General features: G+C 50.9%; 1 protein-coding gene across 2 annotated transcripts; it reads left to right on the forward strand.

Annotated features, from left to right (window-relative positions):
• The first annotated feature begins 7,630 nt into the window (after positions 1-7,630).
• On the forward strand, positions 7,631-19,252 carry LOC133418189 (protein FAM171A2). Of its 2 annotated transcripts, XM_061706629.1 has the most exons (8): positions 7,631-7,879; positions 10,304-10,531; positions 10,619-10,711; positions 11,284-11,442; positions 12,970-13,149; positions 13,973-14,086; positions 14,739-14,865; positions 14,958-19,252. In XM_061706629.1, exons 1-8 carry the CDS (start codon positions 7,795-7,797, stop codon positions 16,354-16,356), a joined length of 2,385 nt encoding a protein of 794 aa, XP_061562613.1. In that variant the 5' UTR covers positions 7,631-7,794; the 3' UTR covers positions 16,357-19,252. The 2 variants fall into 2 exon arrangements, with proteins under 2 accessions (XP_061562613.1, XP_061562614.1); XM_061706630.1 differs by lacking the exon at positions 11,284-11,442.
• Positions 19,253-19,655: the final 403 nt, after the last annotated feature.

Below are 19,655 nucleotides of genomic sequence, written 5' to 3' on the forward strand. Positions count from 1 at the left end.
GGATGTTCTTCTTTAAAAAGCGATGAAGGCAAAGGGCTCCCAGTTTAATGCACACTTCTGAAATGACACATTTGATTACATTTCCTTTTAATAATAGGTCGCTACGAACAATCAAGTATCTACACGAGTGATTTCCAATTATTTTACAATTAAAAAATCACACGGCACACCGACAAACAAAAATGGCGCAAAAAGTGGATGCATTAATTACTGAATGTACTTCCATCCATCCATCCATTTTCTGAGCCGCTTCTCCTCACGCCGGTCGCGGGCGTGCTGGAGCCTATCCCGGCTATCTCCGGGCGAGAGGCGGGGTACGCCCTGAACCGGTCGCCAGCCAATCACAGGGCACATAAAACTCCACACAGGCCGGGCTGGATTTGAACCCGCAACCTCACAACTGTGAGGCAGATGTGCTAACCAGTTGACAACCGTGCTCTGACACACGCACGCACGCACGCACGCACGCACACATACACATACATATATAAAAGAAGCTCATATGAAGCCAACTTGTGTTTTTGAAACGTGCAAGATTCCAACCGAGACATTTTGCCTGCAAGGCACACGACGCTAACACACATCCCGTGCGGTGCGAAGTTCTGGAAGGAGCGAGTGAGGACACTTTGATGTTTGCTACTTTGTACAAAGTACTTGTTGAAAGTACTTTGGTGATGGAGTACGTTTGGAAAGTAGTTGAGAGACTTACAAAAAAAAACAACTTCAAAGACTTTGTGAGCTCGTCAAGTTTTGACCCAGAAAACGAAGACAGCCGCTTATTCTCACTCTTTGTGTGCGTGCGCGTGTGTGAGACTGTGCCAGTCATTGCTTTGCGAGCGGTGTGGGTGTGTGTTGCAATTTAATGTCGTTTTGTGTATGTGCACGTGTTGTATGTGTGTTGTGTGCGCACCTTTGCATGCTTGTTTGTGTCTGCCTGTGTGTGTTTGTGCGTGTCTGCCGGTTGTTGCTTTATGAGCGGCGTGCGTGTGTGTTTCAATTTAACGTGGGCTTGTGTGTGCACGCGTGTTTGCGCAGTGTTGCGTGTTGTGTTGTGTTGTGTTGTGTTTATGTGTCCGCAGGTGCTGCGCGTGCGCTACTCGGCTGGCGCCCCGCGAGCCGGGCTCGTCTGCTCGGCCCGCGGCGGCAAACTTGGCGCCGCCTGAAGTTATGATTCTCCTCCAAGATGTAAACAAACAAAGGCTGCGTTGGCAACCATTCACTCGTTCTCGACTCCCCAATGGGCAGAAAGTGATTTTGACCGGCTTTTTAACAACAGCGGTCGAGTTGCGTTGAACGTTTTATGCTACTTTCGACATAGCGGCTCTCGTTAGCCCCGAAAATGTCCACTGCAAGTGTTGGGGAGGCGGGAATGAGTGAATGATTGCCAACACGCGACATCAGGACTTTTATTGAGTGGACGATGTAGTTTGCTGAAACGATGAATCGAATACTCCCTGATCATTTTATAAGGATTCAAGATGCATTGTGGGATACATGTAGGAGGACCCTTATAGGGGAGAACCTGTACTCACTCCACATTCCAACAACACTACAAAATGGACAAGCCACTACGCAGTCGTACACGACGTAGTGGCTTTCGAACACGGACAATGTCTGGGGGGGGTACGTGGGAGGGGGGCGGGCGGAGAAGATGAACTATTGATTTGGTGTCATAGCGGCTTGAGGAAAACTTGTTCGCGATTGTCAGGTTATTTTGGGATGCCTTTTGTCACAGGCCGACGACGGCCCCCGATCGTCCTCACGATAAGACGGACGGGCGGCGCGTGACAGACGAGCGCGCGTTCCCTAATGAACGAGACAAATCTTCATCACGCGCGCAGTCCGCGCTTGCAACGGACCGCCGGACCGACGCTCGATTCCCGTCGGACGCTCAGGACCGACGGGTAAAATGCTTGCTTCTCATTGGCTGCTGGGCCCTCATATTGGACTACAGCGACGCTCGCTTCTTATTGGACGCTTATCTCTGACTCGAAAAAAACGATCGCTCCCGATCGGCCGCTCATATCTGCCTCGAGTAGGGGTCTCGAAGTCAACTCATCCGGGGGCCGCTGGAGACGGAGTCCGGGCTACATCAAGTATTCCGCAAAAAAAGGCTTTCACATCTTCAAAGTAGCGCAACTACAATCTTCTGTCTTAATGAATAATAGTTCAGAGCATTAGCGCGTCTTCAGAACTATCAACAAGATTGGGGACCCGGTCCGCTCACTCATCTTCCTGGTGTTTTGCATACTCGTCCTCAGCATGTCCATCTGAGTAATGAATGACATGAGAACTGCAACTTTGTACTACTTGAGAACTGCAACTTTCTCTGGCGCTCAACAAAAAACATTCCGTCTCCCACTTTTCCCAAAATTGGTTGTGCTCGTCGCCGACCGGTCTCTTCACGGCAGTTTTTGAGAAAGACGTGAGTGCGTCTGGGTGAGTGGCTAACGTTGCCAGTTCACTTTGGCTAACTTGTCGAACAAATTTGAATAAAATGCCGAAAGCCGTCACGGGCCTGAGCTATGGTAGCCCAAAAGTGATTTCAAAAAACACCATCAAACGCCCAAAGCAATGACTCGGCAAAATACACGCGGGCCGCATTAACACTAAACATCTCTGACATCAAGTAGAGGGCCACGAAATACCATTCAACGGGCCTCAGTTGGCCCCCGGGCCAAGACGGACACTCAACGCTTGCTCCCGATCGGTTGTCACTCCCACGCGCCGCACACGTCATCTGCTTATGTATTGATTGTTTTTGTATTGATCACCTATTGATTTCAGTTGGCTTGACGAAAACATTGTTGAGGTTTTTTGCGACATGAGCGGGCAGGCGGCGGCAGGTGCCAAGGTCAAACCACGTGTGAAGGTCAAATGGCGGGCTCCTTTAAATGGCTGCTCAAAATAAAAGGCAGCCAGCAGGCGAGCGCACGCACGCGAGCCCATCAACACGCCAACAAAGTACGGAGATTACGTGCACGAGCACACACGTGTTGCCACGCATAGATGTCGCTTGACAGCTCCTCGACGCCCCCGCAGCCCTCAAGAGGACAATAGAGGCTAGCGTGAAGCTGTTGTATAGAAGCTAAATGGAAGCTAACATGCACAAACGCTAACACTTGAGACGCTATCCTAAAGAAGTTAACATGAAACCACCATGGAGATGCTAACATGAAGGTAGCAACTTAAGCTAATATAAAGCCAACATGTACCAGCTAGTATAATGCTAAATGTAGGTGTTAAATGTAAATAGCGCGTAGAAGCTAAACATAGATGCTAACATGAAGCTAACATGCTGAAGCTAGCACTTGCGAACTTATCCTGAAGAAGCTAACGAAACCACTATGGAGACGCTATCATGACGCTAGCAAATGAAGCTATGATAAAACTGACATTTAGAAGCTAACGTGACGCCAAATGTAGATGTTAAATGTAAATAGCATGTAGAAGCTAAATGGAAGCTAACATGAATCTAACACGGAGATGCCAACATGAAGCTAATGTCAAGCTAACATGTAGACGCTAACATACGATAGGTAGAGGCTAAATGTTACTAGCGTGTAGAAGCTAACATTTGAGACTCTAGCCTGAAGAAGCTAGCATGAATTTAACACGGAGACGTTAACGTGAAGCTATCGACATGTAGCTAGCAACATGAAGCTAATATAAAGCTAACATGATGCTGAATGTAGAAGGGCTAGCACTGTAACTAACATGTAGAAGCTACATGAGAAGCCGACATTTAAGAAGCTTATCCGGTGAAGCTAACACAAAGCTAACATGTAGAAGCTAATATAAAGCCAACACGGAGACGCTTATGGATGGATCATTTTCCATAATGTTGATCAATAATGGTAAAGACATAACCCCTTGAATTTCATTTAGAAAATCAATGAATTGGACCGATTGAGTATTGGAATTATTGACGCTTGTTATAATTCAGTTATTGCTCTAAAATTGTTCCCAATGTCTTGACTGTTTGTTACGTGTCCCAAATGCAGTGTGATGATTTGATACTCCTGACATTGTTGCACGTCAGGGAATTTTCTCCAATTGCTCAGCTTCCTTTGTCATGAAAGCTAATACAAATGCGTCTTGAGTGATGAAATATTTCTTTTTGGTGCGCTTCTTTTACAAATGTCACTCAAGCGGTCCTTAGCGTTCATGATGCCACTGGAGAGACGAGAGCCTCATTGTGTTGGGATCAGCACCGTCACCACCAGAGGGATCTGAGAAGAGGCTCTTCACACAATAGCAGAAAGCAAAATAAAAGGTGTTCTTTCTGAGATAGGAATGAATTTGCGAAAGGGTCGCGACTGTCGTGCCGAGACAAGAGCGCAATGACTCGAATGAGGAGTTGGGATGATGTACGCGCTTGTATCTGCAGAACTTGAGGGCAACACGTTCATGGCGCAAGCGACTCAGCCCATTTTCATGAAGCTCTTTACGTCCCTACCGTGATGCACTTTTGTCTTTAGCGCTCGAAAGTGTACTTCGGTGGGCCACCACCATTTGAATTCAAGTCGTTCTCATTGTTTGATTTGTCCCGTTTCGCAGTTGACCAAATCTCGTTCAGATGACATTTGCATTGGATAGCCGTGAAATATGTCCATTTATCACTCGATTGTCTTTCCCATTATGGCCTCAAATTGGAGACTAGGCCTGCCGGGCCGTTAGTCATCGCCAGTCACGTGACGGTTCCGCTCCAAAAGTGACGTCAGAGACACGTGGCTGACACGCGCGTAATAGGCCATCTGCGAACTTGCTAACGCGCTAACGCGCTGGCCAAGTATCAATCAGTTACTTGCAAGGGGGAAGGAAGGAAAAGTCAATTATGAAATTGAAAACACTGACTTTTTTGGTCTTTGTTGCAATCGATGACTAGTTTGAAAGTGTACACATTGAACGGTTTGACCTGCTAAAAAAGACAGTTGCAGTTTCGTGACGTCACTCTAGTGTCAGCGGCCAAGTGTTTTGTTATTCTCTACTGTCCTCTGCTGTTGTTTTGTAGTCATTGCAACCTAACGTCCACGGTACACGTTGTGACCTTGGAATCGCAAAAGCACTGCAATCCATCATCTGAACCAAATGCTTCGTGGCCTAAAGTCGTTTTACAGATCAAACACTCTTTTGGCCAAACCTTCGAGTAGTCGGACTCAATGCGCAGAACTCATCTGCTGTTTTTTGTCAAACCTGAAAACCAGTTAGTGGCAGCAAAACATCAACACGACTTGCTCATCTTTTCCACACAACTCAAAGCGGATCACCCGAGCTCGTCCGAGTGCGCGGGCTTTCGGGAAAGCCCGAAACGGCTTTTTTCTTCGTTTTGATCTGCGTTGGATGACGGAGATGTTTCGCCGCTGTTGGGCGTCCTCCGACGATAGTTTATCACGCTTCTTTGACCGCGATGACCGACCACTGCGGCGACGCTTTTGTTTGGAAAGCTGAAGCATATTGGGACTGCCGCCTTCGTACATGTGCGCCTTAAAATGACGATCGGTCGCTTTGAGACTGGAAGCTAACGCATTTCATTGCTTTGAACACTTTGAAATCCAGACGAAGACTTTTGGAAACCACTTCCGCAATATGCACTTGTTTTTCAGTCAACTTCTATGCCCTTTGAAGTACGCGACACACGCCAAGACTTTCTTGATCTCAGCGGTCCCGCTCGGCGCAGCGTCCCCTTCGGTCATTTCGTCCTGCTGTCGACATTTCTCTGCGATGGAGTCGGGCGGACTCGCGCGTGTGCCAAACTCGATCCGCATTTTCAAACAGGCCGCAACTCAACGTTCGGGATCATAAATGGGAATCGGAGCCGAACGTGAACGTGCTGCAAAAAGCGAGTGGGAAATGTGAACCTGTTGGAATTCCTTGAAGTTCGGCATAGACTGGTCATAAAATGTGCTCGGATCTTCATCTGAAACACAAGAATGAACAGAACACCAAACACACTTTCATTTTTTGATTGAAAATAACGTAAGCATTGACAGGACGCGGAGGAAAAAAGTGAACCTCGCGGCGACGGATTCTCCGAGAGCCAACTCGTCGGAGTCGGTCGGGTGTTAGCCGACCCGGAGTCCAATCGATAAGACCGCAAGATCGGACGTGTGGCTAAAAGCTGCTCTGGCCGCTGGAAAACGCGGCAGCGAGTTGCACTTGTGGAGGAAAAGAAGACCCGATAAGAGAGATGCAACAAGGCGACACAAGTTTAGACACGGTTCGACAAACTGTTGGCAAATGGAGAACGTTCAGCACGAGCGGCGCCTGCGCGACAAGCGCTCGCGTTGCTTTCATCTTCGCCTCGTGAAGATGGCCGCCGGATTCGGGACCAGTTCGGTTCGGGTTACCGAGTGGGATCGGCTGTCGGAGCACAAGGAGCCAGTCGGACCTTTTCTTCTTCTTCTTCTTCTTCGCGAGAAGCAACAGCGCTCGCTCGGCACCGCCTCCTTCACACGGTTAGGGTGAGGGTTGTAACCCTACGTCACGTATGAGTTCATTGCGCTTTGTCGGCGTAGGCGAAAAAGCACACGCAACGAACACGTGTTTCTCCGCCCACACGTCCGTGCGTTTATCGGCCTTCGCGGGACGTCGAAGCTCGACGACGTCGATCCGTTTGTCGAAGGAGACGAGTGGACGGACTGTCGTCAAATTCATCGTCAATGGTCGCGTCACGCGCGTGCGGGACAATATTGGAATGTCGTTCGAGTCCCGCGCAGACGCTTCTTCTCCTTCTTCAGCAAACAGACACCAAAGTTTGACCCATCGCCGACGGTGAGGGGCGGCTTGACGTTGTAAATCCATTCATCAACCAGATGACAAAAAATCCAATCCAAATGTTTTCGGAGTCAGAATCATCGTTATTTGCCGAGTTTGTCCAAAAACCACACGAGGAATTCGTCTCCGGTCGTCGGAGCCGCTCGAGTACGACGACAGACGGTCGGTCAATGGACAGAGAACACTTGGGAGACATGAAGACATTGACAAAAAAAAAACGTGACTGAGCAGGAAAGGGTTGCTAGTTATCTGGTAATGGCGGTACATTTTCTTCTCATTGTTACTAGAGCCGCATCTTCTTCTTCTTCTTCTTTTCCCTCATGTCTTCCCTCTCGACGTCCGTCGACCTTCTCTTTGGTCTTCCTCTCGCTCCCTCGCCCGGCAGCGCCGTCCGTCCTCATCAGCCTCGGACCGATCCACTCGGGTCTGTATCCGATGTCACCTAACCTGCGCTCGTGGAGGTCACCCTATACGTTCCTTCCGGAACAAAGCGTTCACTCCGGCCATTTCCACCCTCTTTGCCAAGTTGCTTTGGCTTTTTGCCGAACTGTCAACCGTCACCTCTCCGTCAGCAACAAGCCCATTACAGTGTGCACCAATCACGCGCGACTTTCTGTCTGTCTGGGCTGCCCAGAACCCCTCCCACAATTTCGGTCCCGTCCTACCTGTGGGGCATGGCCGCTCATCACGTGACAGGTAACACCCTCAATGTCAACTTTCAGCCTCAGCGCTCCATCTGCCACTCTTTTGACGTTTGTGTGAGCGCGCGCGCGCGCGTCCCACGTGACGGGTTCCTGCGGCTCCCGCCAGAGGGCGCCATGTTCCAAACAAGAGGCGCGTCAGCGACCGAGCGCGTGCGCGCGCGCGCGCGCACTGCAGCATCGCGACGCGGCGCGGCGCGGCCCAGACACGATCCGGGACCTCGCAACAGCCTCCGGGTTCAGGACCGGGACACCAGGATCCCCCGCCGGGTGGGACCGAGGCGGCGCCCGTCCGTCATGACATGTAGCTGTGACGATGGCTGCCGTGCGCGTGTTTCGTGTGCTCGTTTTGGCGTGCGTGTGCGCGCTCTGGGAGGCCAAGTCCGTGCACGAGTATTTTGGTAAGATCTCGCCGAGGCGCGCGCTCGCCACGGGAGTGGTCGGTTTGAATTTTGCTTGTTTGGTACCTTCATCTTCATCATCGTCGTGTAAGCGATCTTCTTCACGTGCACGCGCCGCGGCCATCGTGCGTGCGTTTGATCTTTGCGTGCTTTTGGCCGATCGTCATCATCATCATCATCTTCATCGTCAGTCTCATGTTGTGCTCGTGAGGCCATGACGTCATTGTGTTCCGTTCTGTTCCGACGTGCACGCGCAAAAAATGGACAAAGACCAAAATATATGACTGGGGCTAAGATGGCGGTTGATGTGCGCGCGCGCACACACACACACACGCAGTACATGCTTGCCGACACACCCATACCCCCCCCCCCCTCCACACACACACACGCAGCACTCATCTTGTGCATTGTTCAGTGCAGCAAGGCCTCAGGAGTTTTTTTTTTTTTGGTGGGAGGGCCTTTGGAGATGGGGGTGGGGGGGCTTTAGAAAGTCGGTTACCATGGCAACACCCCAGCATGACCCACATGCCCCACATCTGACAAGTTCACATGATCGACAATTTTTTGTGACGGCATTTGTCGTCATGCTAACAAACAATGCTAACCCGGAGAAGGTAACATGAAGCTGTCGTAACGGTAGCGTTCGCCGAACGTCATCGTGACGTGATTGTGGCGCGTCACGCCCATGACAGTGTGCACCAATCACGCGCGACTCTCCCTCTGTCTGGGATGCCCAGAACTCCTTTAACGTTGTCCCATTCACCTCCATATCATTTGGGCAAGGAGCTCGTTTTGGTGGCTTTTTACGGCAGCGCGCGAGCTTGGGCCAGTTGACGCCAAGCAAAGCTACGCAGCGACGCTTCTGTTGAACAGCGGCAACCGGAATTCGCCTTCAATACCGAGTTACGCGCAAATGCGTCCGCCCGAGGGATACATTTGATCGACGACTTTTAATTTCGACCTACGCAAAAGAAAGTCTAGTCGTCTCTCGACGCACAGAAGTGTCAATCGTGCAACTGTCGATTGGAAAAACATCGCCATACGTCACGTGTGTTTGCAGATTATGAGGCTCACGTCCATTTGTAATTTGTATTCGACAGTAGGCCTACTTATGAAGAGGTCAAATATCACCAAAAGTAACAGAGGCAAGTATTTAAGAGTGAGATGCAAGTTAGTTCCTAATGGGAGATGTATCTTTGGTTTGTTTGTGCCCAATATCATGAAACAAAACAATATCTATTATCACAATATCATATTGCAAAACAAGCTATTACAACGTGTCTTACTAAACTACAGGATATAAAGTGCCGAAAGCATCTACGTTCGTTCGGTATGCTTCCGCTTGTGTGACGTAATGTGGCCGCACGTAAACGTTCAACGAGCTCCGTGTGCCTTCGGGATGCCGTAAAAGCTCCGAGAATCCTTCGCTGGCAATCTCGATGCGCAGGCCGTAAGGCAACGGCACGCTGCCATTCATGAGTGAACAGAAATAAGCGCGAATAACACGAAAACACGCGCTCGGCTGTTGACTTCCATCGGGTTTCTGCCAACCGAGACGCCACGTGACCGTTCGGTGACCATACGGAAAAACTAACGTGGAGACGCTAACATAGAGAAGATAACGTGTCGATGCTAACGTTTAAAACCCGACAGGAAGCTAAGACGGAAAAGCTAACGTGGAGACGCTAATAGAGAAGGTAACGTGCTGATGCTAATGTGTAGAAGCTAAGATGTGGAACCTACTACGAAAAACCTAATGTGAAGAAGCTATTGCCAAGCTAACATGGAGAAGATCAAATGTTGATGCTAATGTCTCAAAGCTAACATGAAGCGAACACAGAGAAACTAACGTGAAGCTATTACGGAAAAGTTAATGTGGAGAGAATATCGCGAAGTTAACGTGGAGAAGACAAGATCTCGATGGTAACGTCTAAAAGCTAACTCAAAGTGAACATGTAGAAGCTAGGATAATGCTAGAACAGGTGTGTCCAAACATTTTCCTACCAGGGCTAACATGCCAAAACCAATCCACCAAGCAATTATATATATTTACAAAAACGGCTACATCACAGATAAGGTCAAATTTGGGGGTGGCCCGCAGCCCTGGAAGCCACGAGAATAGATCAGCCCTGCATTGATGTGATCTCCACATTCGGAAGCAAACATTTTGCAACCTGGAGTAAAAACGCGTTGACGTGACGTGCACACGGAACAGAAAGTGGAGGAGACCATTTTTGCTACTCTCTGCCATGAAGAGAAATGTTGTTACTATTTTAGTGGTAGATGTTTTTTGTTTTTTTTTTGCAACCTTTGCCTCAAGGGGCCCCCGGGCCATAGTTTGGACACCCCGCTGTAGAACATGCTCACTGAGGTCACACGTCTGTGTGTGTGTGTGTGTTGCTTTTTGTGCGTGGCGCGCCACAGAGGTCCAAATCAAAGTCCAGGTGTTGGACAGCAGCGACCTATCTCCGCTGGCCGACGCCCTGGTGCAGGTCCACGGCAATCAGAGCGTGTCGGCGAGCGCCCGCGCCGGCGCCGACGGCACGGTGAGGGTGGACTTCCGGTACCGGGCCGCCACCTGGGTCATCATCAGCGCCGCCAAACCCGACTACGTCACCAACTCGGTGCCCTGGTACTCGGGCCGCCCGCCCCGTGAGACGAAGCCCGCCTTCTGACATTTGGGTTCGGCCGGCACGCGTTTACGGTTTCCTCCTCCTTCTTCTTCTACTTCTCCTTCAGTGTACGCCTCGGTCAGTTTGTACCTTCTGGCTCGTCGACCCGGTACGCTGATTCTGTACGATGACGTCCTTCAGATTCTGTCCAGCTCGCCAGGTAAAAACAAAAACGAGTTGCCGCACGATCACGTTGTTCTGAATGGCCGATATGCGACAGCGGAGGCGGGCCGAAGGTATCGTGATGCCCAGGCACGCGGGCGAGGAGAGCCGCGGTCGCTGTTTACGGAACCGGTCAAACGCACCATATTTGCAACCCTTCACTGCATTTTTGCCGTTTTTGCTCTTTTTTTTTTCCTGTATTATTTACGTCGTTAATAGTCTGACCAGGCTAAAACAAGTTTGGCTTTGGCGCCATCTTGTGGCATCTTTGCGTTAATGGAATATGTTGAAGAGAGATGAGGAGCTTCATTTAGAAAAAAAACTAGTGCCTTGCCACCATCTGGTGGCATCTACAGGTAAATTATAAACCTTTGTCATACCATTGATTTGAATGGGGGAAATTGCTTTGATGAATGAATGAACGAACGATTGAATCAATGAAGGAATGAACTTACAAATTAACAAACGAACGAACGAACGAACGAACGAACGAAAGTGCTACGTCAAGGTAGCGCCCGCCGTGCTTGTCGGCGCTTGTGGACTGAGCGAGCGCGGTTTGTGGTCCGGCAGGTGGCGGCGAGCGTCCCGTGGCGCAGCTTCCCAGGAAGTCGCTGCGCCTGCCGCCCGGCTCCGACGGCACGGCGCTGTCGGCCTGGCTGACCGGCGCCGGGACTCGGGACGAGATGGGCGGCTTCCCCTTCCCGCTGGGCCGGGAGATCGACAGCTCAGGTCGGAGAAAGACGCCGTCGGGCCGAGCTCGTACGTCTACGCGTGTGTCGCGTGTCGGCCGCAATCTGCCAAAGTGGAATTTTGGCACTTGCAGAAAACGTTTCACCTGCAATCTTCACTTCTGCATTTGCGCGATGGAGTCCCGCCCGTTTACACTTGACGCCAACTGAAATGTAGACGCGAAGAAGCCTTTTGGATTCATTAAGGCTGACGCGTTTCAACAAACGCCAAGAGTCCGCCCGCCTCCGTTCAACTTTTGCGGGTTCACGTTCTCAATCTTAGAATGTTACAAAAGTCGCACGGCGCAAACAAACAAACAAACAAAAACATAAACAGCGGAACTCTGGTTTTTGTGATGAAAGTCGAAATAAAACCGAATTGTATGAAATTCGGAGCAATAGTGTGTAATGAATGTAAATCCAATTTCAGACAACAAACAATACGAATATCTTTGCAATATAGATAATAACTATAGCTTTACATACAAAAACAGTGTGAAAATCAATATAAATGAAGCGGCTAACTAAATATTTCACATCACATTGACCTTTATTGAAGATTCTTGATCGCGTATCCAGCGAGGAGGGAGAAAACAAAATTGTCTTGCGTTTCTCACCGTCTTCATCAAATGGCCGCTTCTCTGAACTTTCTGGCAGTTCGCGTCAGACGGCAAGCCGTATTCCACAACGCAAGCTTTTAGGAACAACTCGAGACAATAACGAGCCTCCCGCTCCGCTCGGCGATACTCGGCCGAGTCGGGGCACCGTCGGCGTAACGTGCTGCCCAAATTCCGGCCTGCGAAATAAAAGCTGCCCAGTATAGCGACCAAACTTTCTTCTGACCTGCGGTGGCTTCGTTAGCAGTTGCACCGCAACTGTTTTGTGCTTGTTATTTGACTGTGACTGTTAAATAAGCCACCCCAGGCGCCAAGGAAAGCGCGGTGAAAATATACCGGAGGCCTTTATTTTGAAGGTCTGGCTTTTAACAGGATGTGTGACGCAGATGTTGCCGAGCAGACCGGGAGGCTTGTTGTTGTTTCAACCCGCATTGTGGAATACGCCTCGCCATCCATCTTTCGACACAAGTGACGCAATGCTTCGGACGAAGGCGCGCCAATTCCGGGAAACGAATGGCCGAGTCACGCGGGTTTTTTTAGTGCAAAAACGGAGCGGATGTACGAAAACCGGGAGAGGAGTTAGAATCGTCGTGGAATCCCGAATCATATAAAAACGAGGACGTACGGAAACCGAGGTTCCGCTGTACGCTGAGCTCCCAAATGTGCAATGTGGGCTTGTTTCATTGATCATCATTATTCGGTTGTATGAATGGCGACGGGCGCGTATACGTTGATTGCTTCATTGTATCTTCTGCCATCTAGTGGAAGAGCGTTGAGTCGTTACGCCTGCCGCTACATGTTGCCGGCATAGAATGATGAGCAAAGACGTGTTAAATGTCGGAGATAAATAATAATTGTCCACTCGATCATTTGCTCTCGCCGGGCACCCGTGACTGTGTTTTGGTGTTCAGGTGCAGACTCGGGTTGGACCAACCTGACGCCACTGGCGCTGGTCAGCATCGAGCTGTCGGACAAAGACGGCGATCCCGTGGCGGTTTCCGACTCCATCCACGTTTCCGTGCCGCTTCCGTCCGACACCCGCAACAGGATGGCCACCAGCGTGCCCACTTGGATGTACCAGCACAGCACGGGTGAGGGCCGTTAAAAGGTTATATATAGCGCCAAAATTCTTTGGCCTTATTAGGATTTGCCACGGCGGCACGGTGGGCGACCGGTTAGAGCGTCAGCGTCGCAGTTCTGAGGAGCGGGGTTCGATCCCCGGCCCCGCCTGTGTGGCGTTTCTCCGGGCACATCCCAAAAACATGCATGAATCGGGGAGACTAAATTGCCCGTAGGTGCGAATGTGAGTGCGACTGGTTGTTTGTTTGTATGTGCCCTGCGATCGGCCGGCGACCGGTTCGGGGCGTACCCCGCCTCCTGCCCGACGATAGCCGGGATGGGCTCCGGCACGCCCGCTGACCCGCGTGACGAGAAGCGGCTCAGAAAGTGGATGGATGGATGATTTCTGACTATCATTGTCAATTATTCGACTCTTCTCTTTCCACATTTCCCAATCCCATCCAAACCATTGCGACTCGTAAATCGTTTCTCCACAGTCGCACAATTCCACATTTTGCATAAATGTCAACGAGACGTTTTACAACTTGGCCTCCTCCTTTTACATTTCTCACCCGATTCAAACATTCCGACTGTTTTGCTCATTCCCCAAATTCATAGATTTTTGAGTATTCCACATTTTCCATGACAAAATTCCCAAATGAATAAATACATCTCCAAAAAATGTCTTTTCCATTTGAACGAATTGCGCAGCGTTTCAGTTCGGCGTCAGTTTTTCAGCACTGACACTGACGCAATTTCCTTCCAAGTCATTGCAATGATCGTTTGTTTTGTTTCCATCGCGTCTAAAAGTCCTGAACGTGTGCGTGTGCGTGTGCGTGCGTGCGTGCGTGACAGGACTGTGGGTGCGCAACGGCACGGGCTACGTCCAGAAGGAAGACTCGCACTTCGTGTGGAACGCCGTCCTTCCTCAGACGGGTTCCTGGTTGGCCGCCTTTCCCGCCTCCTCAGGTGACTCCTCCCACCGGGCCCCTCGAAAGGAACGCCAACACTTCCGGAACCTTCTCGGTGTTCCTCCGGGGGGGCAAAAGTACTCACACTCTGTACTAAGTAGAAATACTGATTCCACTCCTTTTCATGAGTTGAAGGTAAAAAAGTACAGAGTCTGAAATATACTCAAGTAGAGTAGTTTTGAGAAAGTAAATATTTTCCTTCTTTTAATATCTTTCAGAACCCTCAAACTTGATTTTTTTGGGTGCTATTATTATTATTCGTATTTTATTTATTGTGCTTGATGTTATATGTTTGTTACAGCTACGGTTGTTGTTAAAGTGCTCTGTAAATAAAGTTAGTTGAAAGTTGCACGATTGTCAACTCTTCCTATTCGAATATTTTTGGAATCGATTATACGAGTAATCTCATAAAAATGATTTGGATTAATACCAACACGAAACAAGCAAGTGAAGTGCAGGTATTATTTTTGTCCACTTGGAGTCGCTACACTGTAGCGTCTGTGACTTGACACACTGAATGTGTGTGGCTTGAAAAGGCGGGGCCTGGCCTGGTGAGTGGGCCAATCGGAGCATAGAGTTGGCTGTTCCTGGCGTCACTTTTTGCCGCGGTGTGCGAGCGTTTACTGCGGCCTGACTTGTTGCGCTTGCAGGACTGGGCCTGAGCCACCCGGGCCTGAGGGACATCAACACCTACCATACCCTGTTCCTGCTGGCCATCCTGGGCTCCTTGGCTCTGCTGGTCCTCATCCTGCTGTGCGTTCTGCTCTACTACTCCAGGTGCGGCCCGTTCAGACCCGAGATAACGATCCAGATCAGTCCTTTGAGTCGACTGCATTCCTAACGTGTTCTCGGCGCGCGCTCGCCCGCAGGCGGAGGTGTTTGAAACCTCGTCGGCAGCCGGGGAAACCTCTGCCGTCCAACGCCAACGGCGCAAAGCGGGACCAGGGCACGTCCACGTCACGCCTCAATCTGATATGCGGCGGTCACGCGGAGTCGGGCCCGTCCGACGACAAGTCGGACCTGTCCCCGTCTCGAGAGTACCGGAGCTCTCGCGAGGACCTGACCGAGCAGCTGCGACGCGCCACGGGAAAAAACGCTTCGGGTTCCCAGCGCGGCGAAAGCTTCGCCCTGAAGGTGACCCGAGCCACCGACGCCAAGAACCCGGACGACCCGCTGCTGCGCGAAGACTACAACCGGGCCTACGGTCCCACGGAAGGCGGAGAGTCCGACTATCACCGGCACCGCAGCGCCAACGACAATCGCGGGTACTCGTCCGACCCGCCGTCCCCGCCGCGCTTCCAAGGTTACGTACCGAGCCAGCCCGACGAGCCGCCGGAATATTCGGCGGCGGCGGCCGACGGCCTGGCTCGGCCCACCTCCCTCGGCACCCAACCGGGCCAGATCATCTTCTGCAGCTCCATCGACCAGATGAAGGAGAACATGTACCGCAGCATGGTGCCCACCCTGGTCATCCCCGCCCACTACATGCGCCTGCCCTCCGAGTTCGCCGCCAAGGACGGCAAAGAGCAGAAGGAGCCGGCGGACAAAGACGGCGTCCAGGTGGGAGGAGCCCAGCAGAAGCAAGGTCAGCGGCACCAGGGCCAGGGCGGCCCCCGCGGGGACGACTCGGAGGAGCCCGGCTGGGCGTCCGACCCGTCCGCCGGGCCCGTCACCATCCCGGTGCTCTTCAACGACTCCGCCATGGCCCAGATGAACGGAGAACTGCAGGCTCTGACCGAGAAGAAGCTTCTGGAGCTGGGCGTCAAGCAGCACCCGCGGGCGTGGTTCATCTCCTTGGACGGCCGCGCCAACGCCCACGTGCGCCATTCCTACATCGACGCCGGCAACGACCTGAGCGGCGGCGGCGGCGGATTCGGGGGCGGGCTCGGAAGCTCTCCGAGAGACGCCAACCTGGCGCCGCCTTTGGAGGCTCAAGAGCGCGGCGGCGGGCGCGAGGCGAAAGAAGAGCGCTGGGAGGCGGGCCGCAAGGGGCGCGGCGGGGCCGGCAAAAGCTACTCCAAGCTGGCCTACCCCGACCTCGGCGACCCCGGCGAGGGCCGCCCCGTGTCCCCCGAAGAGAACTCCCTCACCCCGCTTCTGGACGAGGGGCCGCCGTCCCGCGGCCGCGCCGTCCCCGGGCGGGGGCGCGACCGCGACTCCGCCGCCACCAGCCCCGAGGACGACGCCGACGACAAAGAAGAGAACAAGAAGAGCCCCTGGCAGAAGATCGAAGACAGGCCGCTCATGGTCTTCCATCCCAGGAAGTGAAGGAAAACCCGCTGTGGGAAGCCCGGTGAACCTTTCTTCCCTAACCTACTAGTGCGTCCAATTGTCCGTGTACAATTGCGCTCCTTGTCCTCACTGGTAAGACGATTCCGTGTCCCGGGAGAAGGACTAGGCGCATCAGTTCAATTGTTTTTTCCCACTACTGCCTTACACTTCCTCGCAATAGCAGAAGAACCAGGGTGCACTAGTAGACCGACATTGTCAACTGTCTGACATTTCGGGAGACTAGTAGAATGACTCGAGCCCACGTGTGGAATGACTTTTTCCACTTCCGCCTTGCACGACCGAATGACATACTAGTGCGTGCTAGTAAAACGACATGTTACTATTCTGGTAAAATTGTGCTCTAGGTGACAAATGGGTGCTACTTGGACTACTAGGAATCAGTGAAATGAACATCGAGCACTTCACGAGTAGTACTCGTAGTGCAAGGATGTCTACGAGTGCAGTTTTGCCTCACTGGTAACATAGTCATTCTACTAGTGTGTCTTTGTAATTCTACTTGTATGTTCTACTAGTGCACTGAATTGTCTGTGTACTCGTATGCTAGTTTGGTTCAGTGCATTAGGAGAATGATAGTATTGTACTTGTGACATTTATTTTCACAACTATGACATTTCTGCGCACTAGTACAATGACTAGTTCACATTAGTAAAACGACAGCATGTCACTGTTGAGGTGAAATCCTATGCTAGTTGACAACTGCGTGCTACTAGCACAGCTAGTGACGTTATAAAATTCTCCCAATTAAGATCTAGTAGTGCAATTTTTTCCTGACGAATAGCGTGTAGTCATTCTACTAGTGTTCAGAACTTTCACGGAGTAGTGGAAGGCAATAGTGTAAAAAACGTCATGAGTAAGACAGATGTTCTACTAGTGTGCTGAATTGTCTCATTAGTGAGGACAAAGAGTGTACTAGTACATGGGCAATTCAGCGTACGACAAGGATGTGGAAGGGTCAAATCACAAGAAGCACAAGCACACAGCTCCCTGATTGGTTGTCAGCTTTGCGCTGCTCAAGTGCGTTCGCACGTTGACCCCCATTACTCGTTGCCACGGTGACCACCGCCACCAAACCTTTTTGGGCTGAACCGCCGCTGTTGAAGAAGCAGCCGTTTTGAAAGCACCAGTGACTTTTCTCGGACCGGCGAGCGGCGACTTGAGGGTTGAATCGGTACCGTGACCGAGCTTGGAACTCGGTTTTCGTAAATCGGTTTTCCCCACTGAAATTGAAATGCCGTTAATCCGTGCCCGAATGTTCGGGTTACGTTTTCTACAAAAGCACGATTGTAAAAGATAAATGCATACGAGTGGAGTAGTGGGACATTCTGCCGCCTTGAGTGTAGATGGCACGGGGTCGATTCCCAGTCAGTGCGCCGATACCCGACCACTGCCCCGATTTAAAAAAAAAAAAAAAAAAAAAAACACACACAAGTGCAAGCATTGCATCAGGAATAGGGACGTCCCCGTCAGGATCTTTTGCGTCCGAGTCCCCCGATTTTGTTGATGCGCCGATACGAGTCCCGATGCGAGACTTTGGCGGTGCGCTGAGAAGAAATTCCAAATTGGCTCAATTTTTATTCGAATGAAGCGAACCCAACACGAGAGCAAAATATTTCGTTGTTGACCTTAGAAGAAGAAGTGAAGAACACTCGAAAATGACGAGCTCGGCTCCGATTTGACGATTTCACGCGACCCCGGTCTGGAGGGTGACGTTTGTACCACAACTCTATGACATTTCTGCACACTCTTAAAACAACTGCATGTCATTATTGAAGTCAAAGCGTGCGCTAGTTGACAACTGTGTGAAATTCTACCTGTTAGTGCACAGATGTCAACTAGTGCACAGTTTTGGTAACATGTAGTAGTACTAATGGGAAATATGTCTTGGAGTCGGAAAAGGCAGTCGTGGAAAAATGTCCCGACTAAGATGTCGTCCTTGTAAGCTCTTTGTCCTCACTCGTAAGACGATTCGGCGCCCTAATAGAACGACAATGTCTTACTAGTGACACTTTTTCCACAACTGTATGACATTTCTGTGCACGAGTAGAACAACGAGGGCACACTCACGAAACATTACAACTGTGTGCTCCTGGTACTACTAGTGACGAGTGAAAGTCTATCAGTTAAGCTCTAGCACTTAACTCGTAGTATGAACTATTTTACGCTAACGAAATAGAAATGGGAACGAAGTAAACCGGTTTTATAAAGTGTAATTACACCCACACAGTAGCATTGATGTGTTCCTTTAAGAGGCGCGGCCTAGTGAGCGACATCAGGAGCCCGGAGTCACTCGGGTGGGCCGGTTACGGCGCGGTTCGTCCGGTGTGAGCGTCCGCGCCTCGCTCCTTCGCGAGTGTTGTCATTTTGTATGGGTGTGTTCATAAAGGTCTGCAGCGTGGAAAACACTCGCGGTACCCAACGTTCGCGTGTCCGTCGAGGTAGAGGACACGCCCCCGGCCAAGCCCCGCCTCTGCTTGAATCCTCGCGCCTCCAAGTGCCTTCCTCTCTGGCGAGATGGAGGTTTCCCGATCTTGCGTTTCACTTTCACGTGCACGTGTAGACGAGGAGGATCAAAAAGTAACAAAAGTGGACTTGCGCTCGCAAACGTTTACACTAACGTGAGCGGCGCGCTCGTCTTTTTCTTCTCCTTTTTCTTCTTGTTGAAAATAAGAACTTCTCGTAGCTTCGATTGGTGACATTCAAGTGCTGTTTTGTGTTCGTGTTGATGACTCGGAATCGGCGACAGACAATGACCGCTGCGCTTCTTCCTTCCTTCTTCTTGTGGTTGTTGTGAGGATGAGGAGGCACGGGCCTTCATCACGTGACAAGTGTAATCTTTGTGTACAAAAGTAGAAATAAATGTGTTCCTCGCTCACTCGCTGGTCGACGTTTTATTGGGAAAGGATGCGACGCAAACAAAGGAAAAAGGAACGAAAAACAAAACTATTGGCCAATGACGCCGCACAGTGCGGTGAGGTGAACACTTTTGATCATGTCAAGGAAGTATCGATTAAAAAAGAGCTTTTAGGTCTCGGGGGAATGTGACCCGAAAGGATTATCTCTGCAAAGGCCGAAGATTTGGTCGTTATTTGTTGTGGCTCTGTTGCTTTCGAGCGCCCGTGGCGAAATGCTAACCCTAACCCTGTTCAAAGGCCACGTTTCAATTGTCAAAGGGTCGGGATGAACCGGGCGGGTCGTTCGTGAGGTCAGAAACAAAAGGGGGCGGGGCGTTCCCGGGGCCGGGCCCCTCTGGCCGAACGGCCGCTCGACGTGGGGGC

This window comes from Phycodurus eques, chromosome 19 (genome assembly GCF_024500275.1).
Source record: "Phycodurus eques isolate BA_2022a chromosome 19, UOR_Pequ_1.1, whole genome shotgun sequence".
Lineage (NCBI taxonomy): Eukaryota > Metazoa > Chordata > Actinopteri > Syngnathiformes > Syngnathidae > Phycodurus > Phycodurus eques.

Bases quoted from the DNA above. Each gene is read 5' to 3' on its own strand.
- LOC133418189 (XM_061706629.1), top strand. From the start codon at position 7,795: ATGGCTGCCGTGCGCGTGTTTCGTGTGCTCGTTTTGGCGTGCGTGTGC. The intron at 10,712-11,283 runs GTAAAAACAAAA...GTGGTCCGGCAG, and splicing joins GATTCTGTCCAGCTCGCCAG to GTGGCGGCGAGCGTCCCGTG. The intron at 11,443-12,969 runs GTCGGAGAAAGA...TTTGGTGTTCAG, and splicing joins CCGGGAGATCGACAGCTCAG to GTGCAGACTCGGGTTGGACC.